Below are 19,584 nucleotides of genomic sequence, written 5' to 3'. Positions count from 1 at the left end.
ACTGGTTCAAACGGATTGAAAATTGAAACACTTATTTTCGTAACTATATATTTTAATCTATAAAGGACAAAAAAAGAAAAATAAAATAATCGGATAAACATGATCAATTGAAACACTTTTTTTCTCTCAATTACTTAAAGTCTAGAATTAGACTTGAACCTATTATTAAAGAGAAAAAAAAATTCAAACTGGAAAGAAAGAAAAGGAAATAAAATGAAAAAAAAAAACCAAACTGGAAATAAAAGGAAAAAAAGAAAAGAAAGGAGCAAACTGTAAAGAAAGAGAGAGAAAAGGGAGAGAGAGAGAGAAGCAGGGGTAATTTGGGAAAAGGGAGGTGGAGCGGGGGGGGGGGGGCGGGGGTGGGTGTCGGGGGAGTGGGAATAGCAATTAGCGGGGGGGGGGGGGGGCGGGGGTGGGTGTCGGGGGAGTGGGAATAGCAATTTACCTAGCGAAAGGACTTGCACCACAGGGGCTTGTTATCGAGGATGGAAGTTAATTTCTTTAGATTGAGAAACTTATTCACAGCTTTGCACAATCTCAGTTATTCATTTCGACAATTAATAGTTGAGATTTGCTTTTTTATTTTGACCGGCAATAATTAATTATGACCGGTCAAAATTGATTTTCAATCCGAACTATCCTAAATACTTTTAAACACGCGCGATTGAGAGTTATAAACTTTATTTATGAGTTTCTCGATAAAAAAGTTTTTCTCTTCTTCATAATTAGGACCGAGCATTCAATAGAGCAGGGAGGTTATAGTCTATGAACAAACAGGATGCGAAGATTATGAATACTACTGGCCTGGGACCTGGGTAGAATTTGTTGTGGGACTTGGGCAAGTAAAATAATCAATGCGTCTTTTAAAACTTTCACCCACAAATTTCCCCCATCTGTTTTGGTGACATTAATTGTTTTGTCGAATAAGCTTTTCAACCGAAAATATGATCTGAAGCTGTTAATGTCATACCGAAATGTTTTTGCGGACATGATGTTTTGGTTAAGTTATAAAAATTGAATGGTTCGAATAACATTTTTGAGCACTTTCGGGTAACCTACAACATAATTGTGCTTTAGGCCATTCTCCAACCGATACTCCATTCCTCCGTTTTCCCTCCATATCTCTATTTTGGAAGAAAACTAATTAAGCTCCGACCCCGTCTTTCTTCTTCTATTTGAGATGATGCAATTTGATATTAATTACTTCTTAATATTATTGTTTGAATAAAGGGCCAGACTTTTCGGGCCTCAAGTGAGCCTTGAAAATGAGACCTTCATATTTTGAAGAGAGAAAATTCAACAACATGCATGCTGTACATGCTTAATTAAAAATAATTTTAAAAATATCAACAAATTTACTTATAACATTATAAGAACTCAAAAAATACAAGATTTCATATGATTATGAGAATCTAGAGTACCACTTTGACAGGCAATTACTTCTCTTCTAGCAATTAGGCTTTAGACACCAATCGGACTTATGTGGGCTTTTTCCCCCCCTTTCTTACTATAAGGCTAATAATATCTGGATGCTCGAACCTTTACAACGGAATTTGGGCTTTGCTCTAAGGTCGGGCCTGCTGTACAAAGAGCAAGCAAATTCCAGAAAAGCAAAAAAAAATATGGAAAAGTAGATCTGACTTGGGCTTAACCCAACACTTGGGCCCAACTCCAAACAACAATAACGTACTCAGCCGAAATGCAAACATAATATTCGTCCCAATAACAATAAATAATATTGATAATGTAATAATTTTAACACAAAAACATGGGGATTTAAGTGCCCCCAGCTGTCCGTGTCTGTCCCTGAGGGTGCCTAATGAAACTAATAAGCTTATATAGTAACCTAACAGCCTATACCTTAATTCCCACACAAATTACCCTCCTAGTTAGACTTCTTTTTTTTTTTTTTTTTTTGAAAATGTCAATTTCATTTCAGAGCCCGAAAGCAATACAGATTTCATCAAAAGGTACAGGAAAGAACTAAAACTACCAAGACTTCGACACAGGCACCCCCTGCAAGCAGGACCGACAAAACTCCTAGATTAGGAACCAATCTAGGTCCAAGTAGTAGAGAATCCTAACGGACCCCTAGCTCAAACCCGCAAAAAACAAAGCACAACTGAAATCTGAAAAAGCAACAACAACTAAGAAACAACAAAAGAGAAAAACAGCTCTCTTGCCGGAGACTAATATACAATATTGGCGGTTCTAGAAATTTTGTCCGGCGGGATCATACGAGTTTTTCCTCCCAGACGTCGAAACATAATTCAATGATGGCGTTTGTGAAGAGATGTACGGAGTAAGAAATAGTGAAGAAGTTCAAACTAATAAGATGATAATGAAATGAATATACTCGAGCTAGTTTATTTTGTGTAAATCCATAATCACTACTATTAAGTAGGCATTTTTTGGAGAGAGGAAAAAAAGTACTAGAGGAGTTTTAGCTCTCTGGTGTCATAGGTTTTTGGTTTGGCTTGTATGGTGTTGGTAGTTAGCTGTCTTTTGGCTTCTCGGTTGATCCGGCCGGTCTGCTTTGGTTTTGTTTGTATTTGTGGATGTGAGGTTGGTCTTTGGTGTTTCATTTTATTTGGGTGTTTTCTTTTAGGTTTTCCTCTCGCTTTTTCTGCTGCTTTGGTTGACATTTTGCTGTTCTTCTTCGGTCTTGAGTGGCATATGCTGGTGTGTCTTACTTTGTTTTGTTTAATTTTTGTAACCCGTTTTTTAATTGGGAGTTTTTTTTATAATCTTTGAGAAGGGATACAAAGATTAAATGGATCTTGAACACACTGGCCAAAAAGCCATCCGAGAATCAAACCAAAAAAGACAGCAAGAAGCCAATCAAAACACCACAAGCAAAGCGACGGCCTCACACCTGCTAAAAACCCCAACAGCATATACCCAGAAACACACTAAAGCCCAAAGGAAACCCCAAAAAATGCCAAGAGAAACCCCACCAATTAGCTAAATGAGATTCAATTAGCTTTGTGCCCCCTATGCTCTTTGAGCCTTAAACCCATCAGCCCTTGTTTCTCCATTGTCACTTCTCGTGGAGTGTATGGTCGATAATTTTAGATTGGTGGAACATCAAATGGGTTTGTCCAAGATCGGTTCCCGATTTAGCTATTTGGTGGTTTGATAATGGATTTTACAACCTGGAGAAACATGTATGAGAAGCTTGTTTCTTTGCAACACTATGGTCTCTATGGTTGGTAAGGAATGACAATATCTTCAATAACTCTTCGAAACAAGCTTGGGAGGTGGGGGATCTAGTCAAAACTAGAGTTGCAATGTGGATGAAGGCGAAGTTTGACATCAAGGTCTACACTGTTGAGGAGTTCAAGTCCTTCTTAGATGGTATCCGAAAATTAAAATTGTAACATAGTTTAAGGTAGACATCCAACTGTCGGTTGGATGTGGTTGTATTTTTTACTTTTTCCTCGATGTACCCCGGTCGAGTTTTATAAAATATTTCGTTTGCCAAGCAAAAAAAAAATGCCAAGAGAAACAAACCAAAACACCGCCGAACCCGGGAATTAAAATTCAAGAGATAGGAAGGCTACTTCCTCGAGGTCATCATCAACTTCCTCCAGAAAATTATCTTTCTCCAGATCATCAAGAGCATTGATTCTTTCCACTCTTGTGGCCTCCTTGATCCAAAAGCTTATCTCCGAGTTTGGAATTAAGGCGGCCACAGTCAAATCTTCGTAATCCTTTATAAAGATTAACAAAATTCTTTTGGTGAGGAAAAAAAAAGAGTAGAGGAGAAAATAGAATGAAAGTGATTCATTTTTTAATTTGCTCCACCAATCATTTATATCGCTTTAATTTCCCTTGCTAAATTCCTGCCCAAATTCATGAACATAACTTTATGAATGCTAATTACCAATTTAAGGTATATGATTAGCTTTTGCGCCAAGTCATCAGTTTCTTCCACCTGAAGGATTTAGCAGAAAGAAACCATCCCAACAAATGAAAAAGCATGAAGCTTTTCACATATAATTAACCCACTTAATTATTATAGTACTATTTAATATGATGCTTGGCTTTTTGAGTTGATATATCAAAACACAAGTTTCGATTACTGTTAAATAAATTTAAAAGCCAAAAGCATAAAATAATTGTAAACTTTTAGCAAAAGGAGTGTTCGGTACGTAATTCCATCACCTTTTACATTAACAAGGCTGTCACGTCAAAATTAGATCAACTTTTTCCTGTATGTTGCATTTAAAGATTAAAGTCTCATAAATTATACAATAGTCCAAAGTATCAACACTTTACAATCACACCTAGTATTTTGGATCATTTTATAATTATATATTTTTGTGGAGTTTAGCATTAAATGTATGTATTATATATGAAAGAATGACCTATTTCGTAAAGTAGAATATAAATACTTAAAATAAAGAAAACTTTTGCGGAATGAGGCCTAATTACACTTAAAAGTTTGGGGCTGGCCAACAAAATTTATATACCTAACTACTCTCTCTCTCTCTCTCTCTCTCTCTCTATATATATATATATATACACGCCCTAAAATATATAATTTATAGTTTTAAATAGTAATGAGTTTCAATTGCCTTCAAAAAACATCTTGCCGGTGTGGTTGCTTAGGTTCTTTGGATGCTTTAGAAGTTGGGTTGAATCTCCACCCCTTAAGTTTATTTCAACTTTTTGCAAAACTTCGTTCAAAGATGCATATGCGGCAATAGATAACCCCATATTAGGAATTCCGTTTCGGGTTCTCAAATATCTTTGGGCCGGCACTGGTCCCCTTCTAGTAAGGGCTCCTTTACTTTCTTACGATGCGAACCTCATAGTTCAGAACTCTACGCTAAATAATCATATTTATAAGGTCTTTACTAGGAGGGGACTATATATATATAGTCATATCTATAGGCGTAGTCCATTGGTCGAACACTTAATTTATGAAATACAAAATTCCAAACAACGAAAAATTCAGATATATATGTGAGATCTCCTCTATATCATACATACTGCTTTCACCCCACATGGCCACCTATAAAACAAAGATGCTTATTTGAAGCTCAAAAGCATAAATGAGCGGCCCTTTTGAGTAGATAATGCCATATTTTACTTTTTAATGTATTGCTTTTACATTGGAGTGCTCATCACTTTAACCAAAAGAAAATACTATATGCATTGCATTGCATTTACACATATGTTTTTTGAAACATGTTAATCTCTACATGCTGCAGTGTGTTCCCTCAGAAGAAGAAAAGAATTTTAGGACGTACGTGATATTCAAATACAGCCCTAATATATAACTCACTTTTTGTCACGGAATTAGAATCTAACTGTGGTGACTGGCTTTTGTTAAAGTCACACTTTTTTAAATTGAACAATTAGTTAACTGTTCGGGCCAGTTTTGATAATTTCGGGGTCCTGAAATTAACGACCAGGCGAAACCCTTCAGTAGCTCCAAGGGTTAAAAAGTTTGATTTATGTGGGATTCGAACATGCGACTTCATGGATTTGCTTTTGTCATTCCCATCTGACTAAACCCATTGGGTACTATTAGGGCCTTATGGTATGGGTGATGGAAAAATGTAGTGTATTCCTTGTTTGGGCACACATATGTATATATATGTGCATGCCTTTAATTTTCTTTCATTCAAACACTCCTTTTGTAGCAATAACTGAATACTTTGCTTTCAAATTATTTGCTGCTCTTTGTATGTCTTTTTAGGCCAACAAAAGAGAGAAAAAAACTTTTTGACTGGGAGACTGAGAATACTCACTTGGAAAGAAGATATACTTGGAGTCATTCGTTGTTGTTCATGGAATGTGAGTACTCATTGAAAAGAAAACCCCATTTCCACATCATTCCAAGGAACGCGAATCGCTCCGTAATGGAATCCAAGGAAGCGTACGCACAGGAATGACGATTGAGATGGTTTTTTCTTTTTTGATCGGCAACGATTGAGATGGTTGGATCTACATGGACCGTTCATGCATTGACGTTCGTACATTTTGTCATTCCAAACCTCCACACATTCTAGAATTCGGTTTATTATGTATCTTTTCTCCTATACGTACGAACAAATTTGGGGACTGTATCGAATTTACCGATTTAGAAAAAAAAGGGTCTATCACATTTTGAATCACTCTGTGTCACTAAGGCATTAGAGTTATCTACCGGTGCAAATCACTAAAGTATTAGGGTTATTTGATGGCGCAAAACACAAAGGCTAACATCCTTAGTTTTTTTTTTTGATAATCCAGGTGTTCGGGTGGGTTTACGCACACCTCCACTAAACCTAATATCATTCTGCATAACTCTTCTGTATTCATAATGAATTTTTTTTTTTGGGTTAAGTAATCATAATGAAATTTGCTTATATCAAAGTGATTAAGAGTTGGGATTTGGGGACATTCTCTAACCATGAAGCCTGAAGGCTCCTTGTCTTGGGTCCCCATAAACAAAAACATTCCAATGGTTTTTTTGGGTCTCTCTATCTAAACTTGGTGTGGTCTTTTTCTCCGATCTCTTTGCCATTATGATTGGGTGATTTTTCTCTTTCTTTTTGGTGGTTTCTTACTTTTTTGAATTAACTTTTATTTTATGGAGACACTTGAGAGTATAAAGTAATTACAGTAAACATGTCTTCTTCTTCTTCTTCTTTTTTCATGGGGTCTGGTGGAAAATAAATAAAGTGGTGGACGATTGAGGAATGTAAGGGAGATCTCTCGTTTGTTGTGCAAGGGAATATTTTCTTTAATTTGGAATATGTTTAATTTTGTGTTTTTATGGGGTTTTAAGAATGTAAAAAGACCAAAAGAGGTCCACCAAACTTCTCTCTTCTTTCTATGAAATGGCACCGGAAGGATTGAGACCACCAAACTTAGCATGGGCCACTGCAAAGAAAAATCAACATTGTTAGATAATTAGTTGTTCCGAAAACTTGTACCTGTGACGGGGTCAGGAATTACATGGCCGGCCGGCCGAAATTTAAAATCTAAGATTTCGTGCATTGATCTGATTACATTAATTTCAAAATTTTCGGTACATACATACATATATTGGTTAATTTTAGAAATAGTCCCTCTAGTTTCCGTGCAATTTCAATTTCATCCCTATAGAATTAATTGTGTCATTTTTAACCCTATAGTTTATATTTTGTCTCAATTTGGTCCCTCTAACTGACGGCGTTAGTAAAACTAACGGAACTTGTGGGTAAAATTGACATTTCACTCTTAGAGGGACGAAATTGAGACAAAATACAAACAAGAGAGACTATTTTAGAAAATTTACGTTTTTTTATTTTGCAAAGACAAACTCACACCTAAAATCTTTCTCTAATTGAATAATCAAAATGTATTGAGGAAATTAAAAAAATTATTTTCAAATATATTACTGATAATATTATGAAATTCGATAACCATCCCTTAGTTAAATATTCTTTGCATCGATTTTTTTCCAATGGATTTATCTTAATTTTTACAATCTCGTTATATATGTTCTTTTCTATGCAATTACCAAAAAAAAAAAGTTGTTATGAAACACTTTGTTAATCTCTATATGAAACATTTTTCTTTCTTTCTAATAGCGAAAATAAAGAAATTTTTTTTTTTTTTGGTGAATAAGGAAAAAGTTTTGATGAAACATTTTGTTACAAAATATTTTTCTTTTTTCTAATAGCGTAAAAAATAGCATAATGGGATTGTAAAAATCAAGATAAATCCATTGAAAGAAAAAACACAACGCAAAATTATTTAACTAAGGGATTCTTTTCAAATTTCATAATATTATCTGTATTATATTCTAAAATAATGTTTTTATTTTCGCAAATATATTTTGATTATTCAATCAAAGAAAAATAATTAGGTGAGAAATATATTAGATATGAGTTTGTCTTTGCAAAATCAAAAATAAAATGTAAAAATTTTTAAACGGTCCCTCTAGTTTGCATTTTGTCTCAATTTCGTCCCTCTACGAGTGAAATGTCAATTTTGCCCCAAAGTTCCGTTAGTTCTAATAACACCGTCAGTGATAGGGACCAAATTAAGACAAAATATAAACTACGAGGTTAAAAATGACACAATTAATACTAGAGGGACGAAATTGAGATTGCATGCAAACTAGAGGGACTATTTCTAAAATTAACCCTACATATATATACGGTCCTTTTCAAATTTGAGATCCCTGATTTTTCTTACGGTCCGGATCTCGTGCAGAAGTTCACTTTCTCCCGATCAAATTTGGATGATCCGAACCGTTCAATGTGTTTAAAACAAGTTTTAAGGATACCCGTGAGAAATCTGCAAAAAATAGCTTGATTTGAGCAGTTTTTCATAAAATGCGTTTTTATGAAAAACTGCTCAGATCAAACCATTTCCATTCATATTTTTTACCGATTTACTGAGGTTACCCTTAAAAATACGTTTTAAACACATTGAACGGTTTGGATCATTCAAATTCAATCGGGAACAATGAGGTACTGACAGCAAGAAAATCAGGGATCCCTGACTTGAAAATTTTGGCGCTTCAGCTAAGGTCGCCCTTATCCCACAAAAATGTGGACGTTGCTCAGCTGCCGTTGGATTATGTTTTCAATGGTCCAGATCCGGATCTGCAGACGTATTCTTACCGGAAAGAAAGAATACGTCAGCGGATCCGGATCATTCAAAACACAATCCAACGGCTGGCGTTCGACGTCTGCATTTTAAAATACTCCTACGGCAGAAGCAAAATAGTAGGAGATGAATATGTATAATTTGTGTAAAACTCTTCTCATACTAAAGGTAAGAAGAGTGTTAAAATCAATCTCCTTTAAACTGTCGATACACTTATTTTACTTTCCCGTCCTACAATGGTCAGAACATTAATTTTGAATGAATTCCATATCATTTACATTAAGATCAATGACATTTGCATAGGATTTAAACATACAACATTTGTTTGAAACCATACAACTCGTAACATACATGTGATAGGAATTCGAAATTAATGCTATGAAATTAGGTCCAAGTATTATGAATTTCTATCTATATATTGTATGAATTTAAGATTGATGTTATAAATTTTTACATAGAAAATTATGAATCGAGATTTAAGAGGTGCATTTATATTCGTCGACACCCGAATGTGGGTATATTGTAACATTTAATTCCACTTTAATTATCAAGTTAGACATGTTAGTTTTTAGCATATAGTCAAGATCATATTTTGTCTTCATCGTACAATTGTGAAAGAACTTACAGCATTTGATTAATCTTTAAGGGTTCCCACTCTTCTTCTTCTTCTTCTTTTTTTGGTTAAAACGGATGATTCAATAAAACTAAATTAAACGTATACAATTCTAGGATATGAAACCCCAACCAAGTCTGCATGAAATAAATTAAAAATACAACTAGAAAAATAAGAATAGACATAAAAATCTCTCACCGAAACCGGCGTGTCATTTAAACTACTAGGTAGCTAGGCTGCTACATCTTTTTGTATAGAAACAAGGATGAAGACGGGCACAACCAGTAGCAATTACTCTTACGCAGTGGCGGAGTTTAGAGGGGTACCTTTTTATAACAAAGTAAAAAAATTCCCAGTAAATTATATAATGAAGAAATACTGAGCACAAAATTTTAAATATTTTTTATTAGGCACAATAGGTTGTAGCATAATGTATTCAAAAGCTTCAAAACATAAGCACAAAAGTCTATATATTCGTAGATATTTTGTCTTACAATTAACTCCAGCGAGTTTTTAATCATGATAAATTATCAGTAAATAGCAGATGGCATGTCAAAACTTGAAGGGGTCCATTGACTTAAATGAAAATCCACGACAACACAATAAAGAATAAAGCTAATATCCAAAATTTTAGGGTAGTGATTTTGCCATACCCTTTTTTGATAATGCCACATCCTGCAAGTGTATTTTTGCACCAAAAAATACACTTGTAGGGTGTGACATTATCAAAATATGATGTGGCAAAATCATTTTCCAAATTTTAAATTCTTCCAAGATCTTTTGAGAAAAAAAATTAGATGAGAAAATTTCAGAGGGACACGTGACCCCCAGCCCCCATGCTGGGCCTTAATTAGCTTCACCCCTCAGTACAATTTTGTTCACCCTCTTTTAAAGAGGGTGAACATTATCTTCTCTCTTATTGCTTGAAATGGTGTAGGTATCACCCGTGCAATACACTTTTTAGAAAGTATGACATCACTTTATAGTGTGATCCACACCATTTCAACCAATAGAAAAAAAAATAATGTTTACCCTCTTAAGTGGAGGATGAACAAAACTCAACTCCTTTGCCCCTGCTCTTATGATGACTTTGTACCAAATTAAATGAACACTCAAAAGAAATTTTGTGATATGACCCCACGATTAAATTACACGAACACAAATCATTGCAAAAGAAAACTGAAACAGGAGAAAACCGGGACATTATACAGTGGTCTTGGAGTGACTATCCGGTGCTTCAGGAGCAAATAATAGTTTTCCGAAACTCAAAAGTCCTTAATCCAATCCAATTAACCTGCCAAGACTTTATGGGCACGACAGTGTTCACACTCCAATGGCAGGGTTCGTCATCAATTTACTTTCACCTAACGCATAGTTTGTGAGTTTTGAATGAATCAAAGAGAGTCCAAAAGCATCAACCTTATCAGAGAGAGAGAGAGAAAGAGAGAGATTAGTAGTACTACAGAGAGAGAGAGAGAGAGAGAGAGAGAGAGAGAGAGAGAGAGAGAGAGATGCTTTTCTGGGGTTCTTCTAAATCCCCATGCATTCAAAGATGGCGTCAGGCCTTTTGTAATATTTATGTGCGTTTATACATACGAATGGAATCCATAACTAAATCTAGAGAAGCCCTTTATTCCTTGTGTTTTGAGTTGGGAAGTGACCGTACACAGTTCCCGATTCCTTCTTCAGACAGACAGTCCCCCACCCCCCACCCTCCTAGCTACCCACCTCAAGACTCCCGTCCCCTCAAGACTCCACTTTGCGGGCTCCAAAAAGCCCAGGACATTGATCCGAACGGTTCATCATGTAAATTTCAGTGAGAAGAATCGACATGCAAAAAATCAGTTTGATGTGATACCGGTAGACGTCGTACTAACTAACCGTATCTACTTTTATAAAATGGAGAAATTCTCTTTCCACCTCCTTGTATTTGGTTCCAATCTTGGATATATATATATATATATATATATCAATTTGATGAGATAATGGGTAATACATTGATAGATTAGAACTAATCTTTTCAGTGCATGGAATAATATCCAAGAATTTGATCAGTTGGAATAAACTTCTTGTTTAATCCAGTGACGTTCTTGTCACAAGTGCTATATATGATCAGAAAGGGGATAAGTTTGACAAAGAAAATGGTAACAAGATTTGTTGCATATTTGGAGAGAGAGAGAGAGAGAGAGAGAGAGAGAGAGAGAGAGAGAGAGAGAGAGAGAGAGAGATTCATGTAGATTTCTAGGTTATCTAGCCGGCCTCTTAATTGTAGTGTATATAAACTGGCTATCTTTTTGGGGTGCCAATAATATTAAATGGCATACTTGCATAAAAAGGGAGACCCACTTCCACATACCAAGTAGTCTTCTTTATCAAAATATGGAGAGCAAAGCTGAGTTGCCTTTGGTACTGCTGCATTCGTCCTGCTTGTCAGCACATGCATTCCACTTTCCACTACCAAATCAACTTTGGACCTCAAATCCAACCCTCACCTCCAAGAAAAGAACACCCCAATAATCCACATCTATTATCCGGTGGCTGTGACTTCGCTATGTGGTGCCTCAAATTCAGAGCCGGCTTAGAAGGGAAGCCGTCGCTTTTGGCTCCAATTTTTTTGGCCCAAAGACGGTTTCAAAAATTACAGTTTATAGTTTTGAATAATAAGGAGTTCCAATTGTCTTTGATTAACATTTTATTAATCGTGTAGCAACTTAGGTTGACTACTGCTTTGGACCGCATATATCTTTGAGCTGACACTGCCCAGATCCTGCTAGCATCACACATTGTTGTACAATTCACACATTTAATCTTAGATTTCACGTTAACTTATGGTAGTGAAGGAGTTTGGGGCACCAAGTGCACAAAAATTATTTCCCATTATAGGAGTATATAACAATATTTCTTCTCTTTCTTTCTCTTCACCACCAAACACACAAATCTAAGTCTGCATCACAAACTGCATGTCACTCACTAGTCACTGACCTATATATATAGTTTGATTTATAGAGGAGGTTTTAATCAAAACTATCAACACACACCCCCCACTATCAAAAGCTCCAATCTTGCTCTTCTTTTCTGTCTTCTCATCTTCTAAAAATACAGATGAAACCTAAATCTCAAAAAGATCTTCCTTGATCCTCCCACTTCAAGTTTCACTTTGAAGAATACTTGAGATTTCGAGAGAGAGAGAGAAGATGAGAGCAGGAGGTTGCGCAGTACAACAAGCCCTAACCACGGAGGCGGCGAACGTTGTAAAGCAAGCGGTAACCCTAGCCAAGCGGCGGGGCCACGCCCAAGTGACTCCGCTCCACGTAGCCACCACCATGCTCGCACCCCCCACCGGCCTCCTCCGCACCGCTTGCCTCCAATCCCACTCCCACCCCCTCCAGTGCAAAGCCCTTGACGTTTGCATCAACGTCGCCCTAAACCGCCTCCCGGCTTCCTCCTCGAGTCCCATATTAGGCCCTCCTCAGTCCAACTACCCCTCCATCTCCAACGCCCTGGTGGCGGCCTTCAAAAGGGCCCAAGCCCACCAGCGACGCGGCTCGGTCGAAAACCAACAACAACCCCTCCTGGCCGTGAAGATAGAGCTCGAGCAGCTCATAATCTCCATCCTGGATGACCCCAGCGTGAGCAGAGTCATGCGGGAAGCCGGGTTCTCGAGCACCCAGGTGAAGATCAACGTCGAAAAAGCGGTTTCTTTGGAGCTATGCTCCCAAACACCTTCCCCACTCGGCAACAGTTCCAAAGAAGGCAGTGACCCAGTTTCGGTGGGGAGGCCGAAGGCGTCATCCGATCAAGTCATAAACGAGGACATAATGAGTGTGATCGAAAGCATGATGAACAAGAGGAGAAAGAGTATTGTGATTGTGGGAGAGTGCATATCCAGTGTGGAAGGGGTAGTTAAGGGATTGATGGAAAAAGTTGACAGAGGGGAGGTCCCTGAGGGCTTCAGGGAAGTGAAGTTCATTAGCCTCCCTCTGTTCTCACTGGGGAGTCTGTGCAGAGAAGAGGTTGAGAAGAAGCTGGTGGAGCTGAGGTGCCTTGTGAAGAGCTGTGTGGAAAGAGGGGTAGTTTTGTACTTGGGAGACCTCAAGTGGACTACTGAGAATAGGGTTATAAGTGGTTCTTGCGAAGATCATCATCATCAAGGGAGGAAATTACAGTATTGCCCTGTGGAGCACATGGTTGAGGAATTGGGAAGATTGGTCTGTGGGATTGGGGAGAGGAGTGAGAGGTTTTGGCTGATGGGGATTGCAACTTTTCAAACCTATAGGAGGTGCAGGAGTGGCCACCCTTCGTTGGAGATTGCATGGGGTCTTCATCCTGTTACCATTCCTGAGGCAAGTTTGAGCTTGAGTCTCATCCCAGAAAGGTACTTTTTTTTCTCTAGTTTTTAAAGAATGAAGTTATTTTTTTATTTTTTATTTTTACATTTTTACGTCGTTTTTCTATTACGGCGAACCCCAGAAGGTTTTGTGTCTTTTGAAAGATTGAGTACGGAATTCTGTTTACTCATATCTGCTTAGGTTTGTTTTCCAATTTTTTTTTTTTGACTGAATTTAAATAGGCTTTCAAGTCTCTAGCTACTTTGTTTTGGTTTTGTATTTCTGCATTTTTGGTTCTCTTTTTTTTTTCCTTTTAAGTTTTAGTGTTCCGTTTTTTTGGATCGCTGCTTTACCAATTGTTCAGATTGTGCTTTGTACATGTTCATTTGCATGAGAAACATATGCAATGAAAAGAATCAGAATTCGATTCTGGGCTGATCAAAAAAAAAAAATCGATTCTGATGACTTTTTTCCTCATATTGATTGTTTTCCCATTTGAACAGATATAATTATGGTGACGATCTTTCCTTCTTTCTTTTTCTCTTTTGATATGAAAGGAAAATTCAAAATGGAGAAAAAAACTAAAGGTTGTTTAATTATGTTGCATATATAGTCATGCCATAAAGGGTTGATTGTCGAGTATTTTGGGTGCCAACCTGAAATTTTTTACCCTCGTTGTGATGCCGTTTTTCTCCTTTCCCTTCGATCTCTGTAGTTTTGTTTCGAAGATTACTAAAAAAGATTTCTTTCGCTGTTCAAAACAACAGTGATGTTCAAAGTGCTTCGGTAAGTAAGAAATCTGGAAATGGCTCAACATGGCTTCAGCTTGAATGCTGCGACGAGCTCGAGACCGAAGCCCGCCGAAGCTTCCGGAGCAGCACTTGCACCAGTGAGGCCACCATCTCGACTCTTCCTTCATGGCTTCAGCAGTACAAGGATCAAACCAGAAAACATGGCAATGAGAATGATCAGGTAATTAATTTCTATCTCGATCATATCAAGTTTCCCAAACTAGAAATTATGCTTTCCTTTGTTTTAAAAAAGTTTTTTTCCCACACTTTTAATAAAGCTATACCACCTTATTTCTGTGTACGGTATGTAACGCTTGAATTACTTTGACGTCGTGATATTTTTTCATTGAAATTCATATCGTTTAATTAGCATGAAATTTACAACATTTGCATGATGGCAAATATTTCCTAATATTTGTTTACAAATTATAACATCAGGATAAAAACTAATAACATGCAAAATGTTACGAGTTCAAAATAAACGTTATGAATTTATTTCTAAAGGCTATGAGTTGCGCTCTATACAAAATTTATTACTTCACGACTGGGTTATGAATTTCTATGCAAAATGTTAGAAGGTTCTAGAATTTGAAGGGGGTGCATATATACCGTAGCATTCTTTTTAGCGCTTTCTTACAAATGCTTTCTTTAATTCCTAGTAAGACTCTTTCGAAATAATTTTCGCAATCCGTAAAACTTATAGGTTTTCTAAAATTATTCTCGAAAAAATGAATGTGAAACCGCGCTTTTATGCCTGATAGTTTCAACGATGTCATTGTCACGTCATTCTGAATAACTTCTTCATACGCTAACTTTATTCATGCATTTTTATCTTTAGTACCAATCTTATCTTTTTCTTTATGAAACTCTCTCTTTGTCAGGAGTACTGTGTCCCAGTCAAAGATCTCTGCCGAAGATGGAACTCATTCTCAAGTTCATCCCACAAACAACCCTACAACTCAAACGAGAGAACTATAACCTTCTCTTCTCTCTCCCCTTCTAGCTCCACTACTGCCTTCTCCTACGACCACCAAAACCCTAATTCCCACCATACTCGTCGTGAGTGGCCGGTGTTCGAACCGAAACAGTACTGGAGCGACCATCGTTTTTCGACGTCCGAACGAAGTTTGAGAGTGTACATTCCTGAGCACAATGAGCCCAAACAAGCAAATTTGTACTCCAACCCTAATTCGACTTCCTCCAGCGATGTGGTCATGGAGACCGAGAATTTTCAAAGGTTCAAGGAATGGAATTCAGAGAATCTGAAAACCCTATGCGCGGCGTTGGAGAAGAGAGTCCCCTGGCAAAAGGACATCATCCCTGAAATCGCGAGCACGATACTGCAATGCCGGTCTGGAATGGTAAGAAGGAAAGGGAAAGTGACAAGCAGTGAAGCGAAAGAAGAGACTTGGCTGTTTTTCCAAGGAGTTGATGTTGATGCCAAAGAAGAGATTGCCAGGGAACTGGCTAGACTTGTTTTCGGATCAAACGACCTCGTTTCGATTTCCTTGAGCAGTTTCTCGTCCACCAGAGCCGATTCGACCGAGGACTTAACGAACAAAAGGTCGAGGGACGAGCAAAGTTGCAGTTACATCGAGAGATTCGCCGAAGCTGTGGCTAAGAACCCGCGCAGGGTGTTCTTGGTTGAGGATGTGGAGCAGGCGGATTACTGCTCGCAAGTGGGGATAAAAAGGGCGATCGAAAGGGGGCGGATTAGCGACTCGGATGGGAATGAGGTGAGTCTTTGCGATGCCATTGTCATTTTGAGTTGCGAAAGTTTCAGCTCTAGGTCTAGAGCCCCCTCTCCTCCCATGAGACAAAACTCGGACGGTTCCGAAGAAGAGATCAAGACTAGCCCTTGCGTTTCTTTGGATTTGAACATCTCATTTGATGAGGATGGAGGAGATCATAACGAGTCGATCAACGACATAGGGCTTCTGGAATCGGTCGATCGACGCGTGTTTTTCAAAATCCAGGAGCTGTAAATTTAAGGAAAGATGAACTTCAACCACTAGCTAGGTGGTTTTCTTCTTCTCTCCATTTTTATTCCCTGTTCGTTTAGCTGGTAATGAGATTCTCGATCATCCATTCACTGTGGATGCACAAGGAGATGAATATGCTGGCAATTTATGTACAGTTAAATGTAGGTTATTGTCTTAATTTGCTGCTACTTTTTTTTTTGCATGTTAGAAGAATCTCTACTATTCTAACCGGATCTGAAGTGTATCTAACTTTCTCTCGTGTTGAACATGTTGTTGGAGTTTTTTCCACGTCAGTTAATTTATTTTTTTTAAAACTAGTATATGAGTCTGGGCGATTTCTCCACTTCTTATCAATTGGTTTGGAGTTGGATACTTTAACATGGTATCGGAGCTAGGGTTTCATAGCCTTTTCTTATTTGTTTGTGCCATAGTTGCACTTTTTTCGTTGTGATCTGTGTGTTTCGGATCATTTGTTTACTTTTCCATGTGCGAGTCGAGGGTCGTATGTGTAAGAGAGTGTTGAAATTTGTCTCACATCGGTTAATTATCTCCTCTAAAACTAATAAATGAGCCTGGCCGAGCGACCACTTCACTCTTTGCCAATTAATTTAGAGTTGGATGCTTTAACAGAACTCACAATCTCACTCAAAACTAAGTGTAGCTATGCAACCGTTGAACTAAGTTCCTAAGAACTAACTAATTCGCCATTGGTTGGGCGGCACGGATTGATGAGTTACTATGGACGTGACACCTATTTACCTAAATATATCTATGGAGTATTATAGCTTTATAAATTAAGGTATTGCAAACCATAATCTTGCTTAACCTATTAATTAACTCGATCTCTCTTAAAATTGATTGAACACTATCTACAAGCCTTTCTATTAAAAAAAATCAGAAAAAGTTATTTGTTGAACAAAAATTACGTATCGAGTTAATTTAAGCATATTTTTTTTCAAGCATTTGACACAATATGTGTTCGTCAAGATCTTATATAAGTTACTTTATCTTGTCTCTTTTTGTTTTGGTCTTCGATGAGGTCCCCATATTGCCCGAGTTAAACTTGTTTACAATAATATAGTTATTCCTTTTTCTTGATAAACAAAAAAGAGTGACTTTTTGTTTTTCCGAGAAAAGTATTATTCACCATCATGAGGATATGTGTTATTTGTACAATCATACCCAATCAAGAAAACTTTTCTTTCTAAATTGTAACTCTACTTCTTGGGTTTTGGGGGTGGGCCATTTGTCTTCTAAGGATATCAGTTAAGAGAAACAGTAACTTAATTACCAATCATAATGATCTGCCAGGAATCATTAATTCTTGGTCAAAGGTTAATAGAGGAGGAAAATGGCATGCAAATGTAGTTAATTTTGGAGCATAAACGTACACATCATTAATGAGTATAGGAGTTTTGATGTATAAAACAACTACAATAGTATCATAGCAAGTTTAAATTTGTTGATTTAGGATTAGTAATTTACATGCTTAAAAAAATAGCATATTCGTTCACCACTTTCTTAAGTTTTCACGTGGATAAAGAAATAAAATGGAGATTAGAGATGAATTTTGAACGAAATTGATATTTTTGATAAACAAGAGTGTTCGGACCAGTTTACAGAGACACCTCAACCCGATAATGTCTAAAAATTTACACGAGTTGGTGATCGACAATTTATCATGACAAAAAAAGAAAAAAAAAGAAACAACGGATCATGTGTTTTAATTTTAGCGCTTACATGCATGATAATGAAAATATCTCTATATTTGGTCCATCAATGCGCTACAATGCACACGCATTTTTATATGAATGTGTATGATATGCACGTGTTGAATGAGAAATCCTACAATAACCACCCACCCTATTTCGACATAAATACATTCCATTTGTATGTTAAGAGTTTTTATTAAGAGCTAAAATTTCTTGAATTTCTATGTAGTTTGTCATTATTTTTTTGCAAAACGTTCACAACATACATGCACATGCACCCAGCTATATAACTAGCTAGGAGTCCATATAGGCGTGCACCGTACCAGTTCCAAATGGATTTCACTTTGCAATAGTACCAAACTAAACCGAGCCTTATGTCACAATCACTTGGGGTCGGCTATATGAATCATTTTTTTTCATTGTGTTCTGTCAAGAAGCACTTGTTCACACAAACTCATTATACTCATATTTTGCTATGACATTGTTTGTGTACTTTTTTTTTTTTTTTGCTCGACAAACGAAACTTTTTATAAAAACTCGAAAGGGTACATCGAGGGCAAAATAAAAGAAAGCAAACAAACTAGCCCATCCAACACAATGTTGAACAGACAAAACACCTCAACAAAAACTACAACTTAAGCTTACGAATGCCATCAAGGTACATCTTAAACTCCTCCACCGAATAAATCTTGATCGCGAACTTGGCCTTCATCCACATTGCAATTCTAGTTTTTACCAATTCCCCCACCACCTCAAAACCCATAGTAGCATTGTTAAACACACAGTCATTCCGAACCAGCCACAGAGACCACAGTGTAGCATAAAAGGACGCTTCCCACACATTTTTCTCCAGATTTCTAAACTTGGTATTAAACCACCACAAAGCCAAATCTGATAACGATTTTGGACATACCCACGAAACATGCCACCAATCCAAAATAATAGACCAGATTTTCCAAGAAAATTGACAATGCAATAACAAATGATCCGGAGTTTCCAAATTGTGTACTTTTCTTCATGTGGTAACTTCGATCTTATTACCCATAATTGAGGCTATGTGGTGTTAATCCCACCTCTTCATGTATTAGTTTTTTTGTTAGATATATAATACAAACTAGGCACTCAGACCAGCTTAATTACGTCCACCTCCTAATTCTAGGGAACCAATATATCCACCGTTCGCTGTTGGGAGGTCTAGTTTAAACTTTGGCAAAGTCTTATTGTTAAAACATTCAACTCCAAACCAATTGACAAAGAGTGGAGAGGCCGCCTAGGCTCATATACTAGTTTTGGAGGAGATAATTAACTAATGTGGGACAAATCCCAACACTCCCCCGCATGTGCGACCCCTGACTCGCACGTGGAAAGGTAAACAAAAGATTCATAACACTTGAATCACAACAAACAACGGTGCACTTATGGCACAAACAAAGGAAAACAAATTCTCCGAAATTCTAGCTCTGAGTATAATAGAGCGGCTCCACAAGATTTTATAGCAATTATGAGGATTAATTAAAACGTAAAATTTAAGAAGAAACAAACTCGTAAGTCGGATGACTT

General features: G+C 37.1%; 1 protein-coding gene across 2 annotated transcripts; it reads left to right on the top strand.

Annotated features, from left to right (window-relative positions):
• The first annotated feature begins 12,062 nt into the window (after nucleotides 1-12,062).
• On the top strand, nucleotides 12,063-16,629 carry LOC131319421 (protein SMAX1-LIKE 3). Of its 2 annotated transcripts, none has more exons than XM_058349652.1 (3): nucleotides 12,063-13,586; nucleotides 14,307-14,511; nucleotides 15,215-16,629. In XM_058349652.1, the coding sequence occupies exons 1-3, from the start codon at nucleotides 12,406-12,408 to the stop codon at nucleotides 16,313-16,315; spliced, it is 2,487 nt and encodes an 828-aa protein (XP_058205635.1). In that variant the 5' UTR covers nucleotides 12,063-12,405; the 3' UTR covers nucleotides 16,316-16,629. The 2 variants fall into 2 exon arrangements, with proteins under 2 accessions (XP_058205635.1, XP_058205633.1); XM_058349650.1 differs by having other exon boundaries at nucleotides 12,064-13,586; nucleotides 15,212-16,629.
• Nucleotides 16,630-19,584: the final 2,955 nt, after the last annotated feature.

The sequence above is a fragment of the Rhododendron vialii genome, chromosome 3a (genome assembly GCF_030253575.1).
Source record: "Rhododendron vialii isolate Sample 1 chromosome 3a, ASM3025357v1".
Taxonomy (NCBI): Eukaryota; Viridiplantae; Streptophyta; class Magnoliopsida; order Ericales; family Ericaceae; genus Rhododendron; species Rhododendron vialii.
This window is presented reverse-complemented; position numbering and strand designations above follow the sequence as displayed.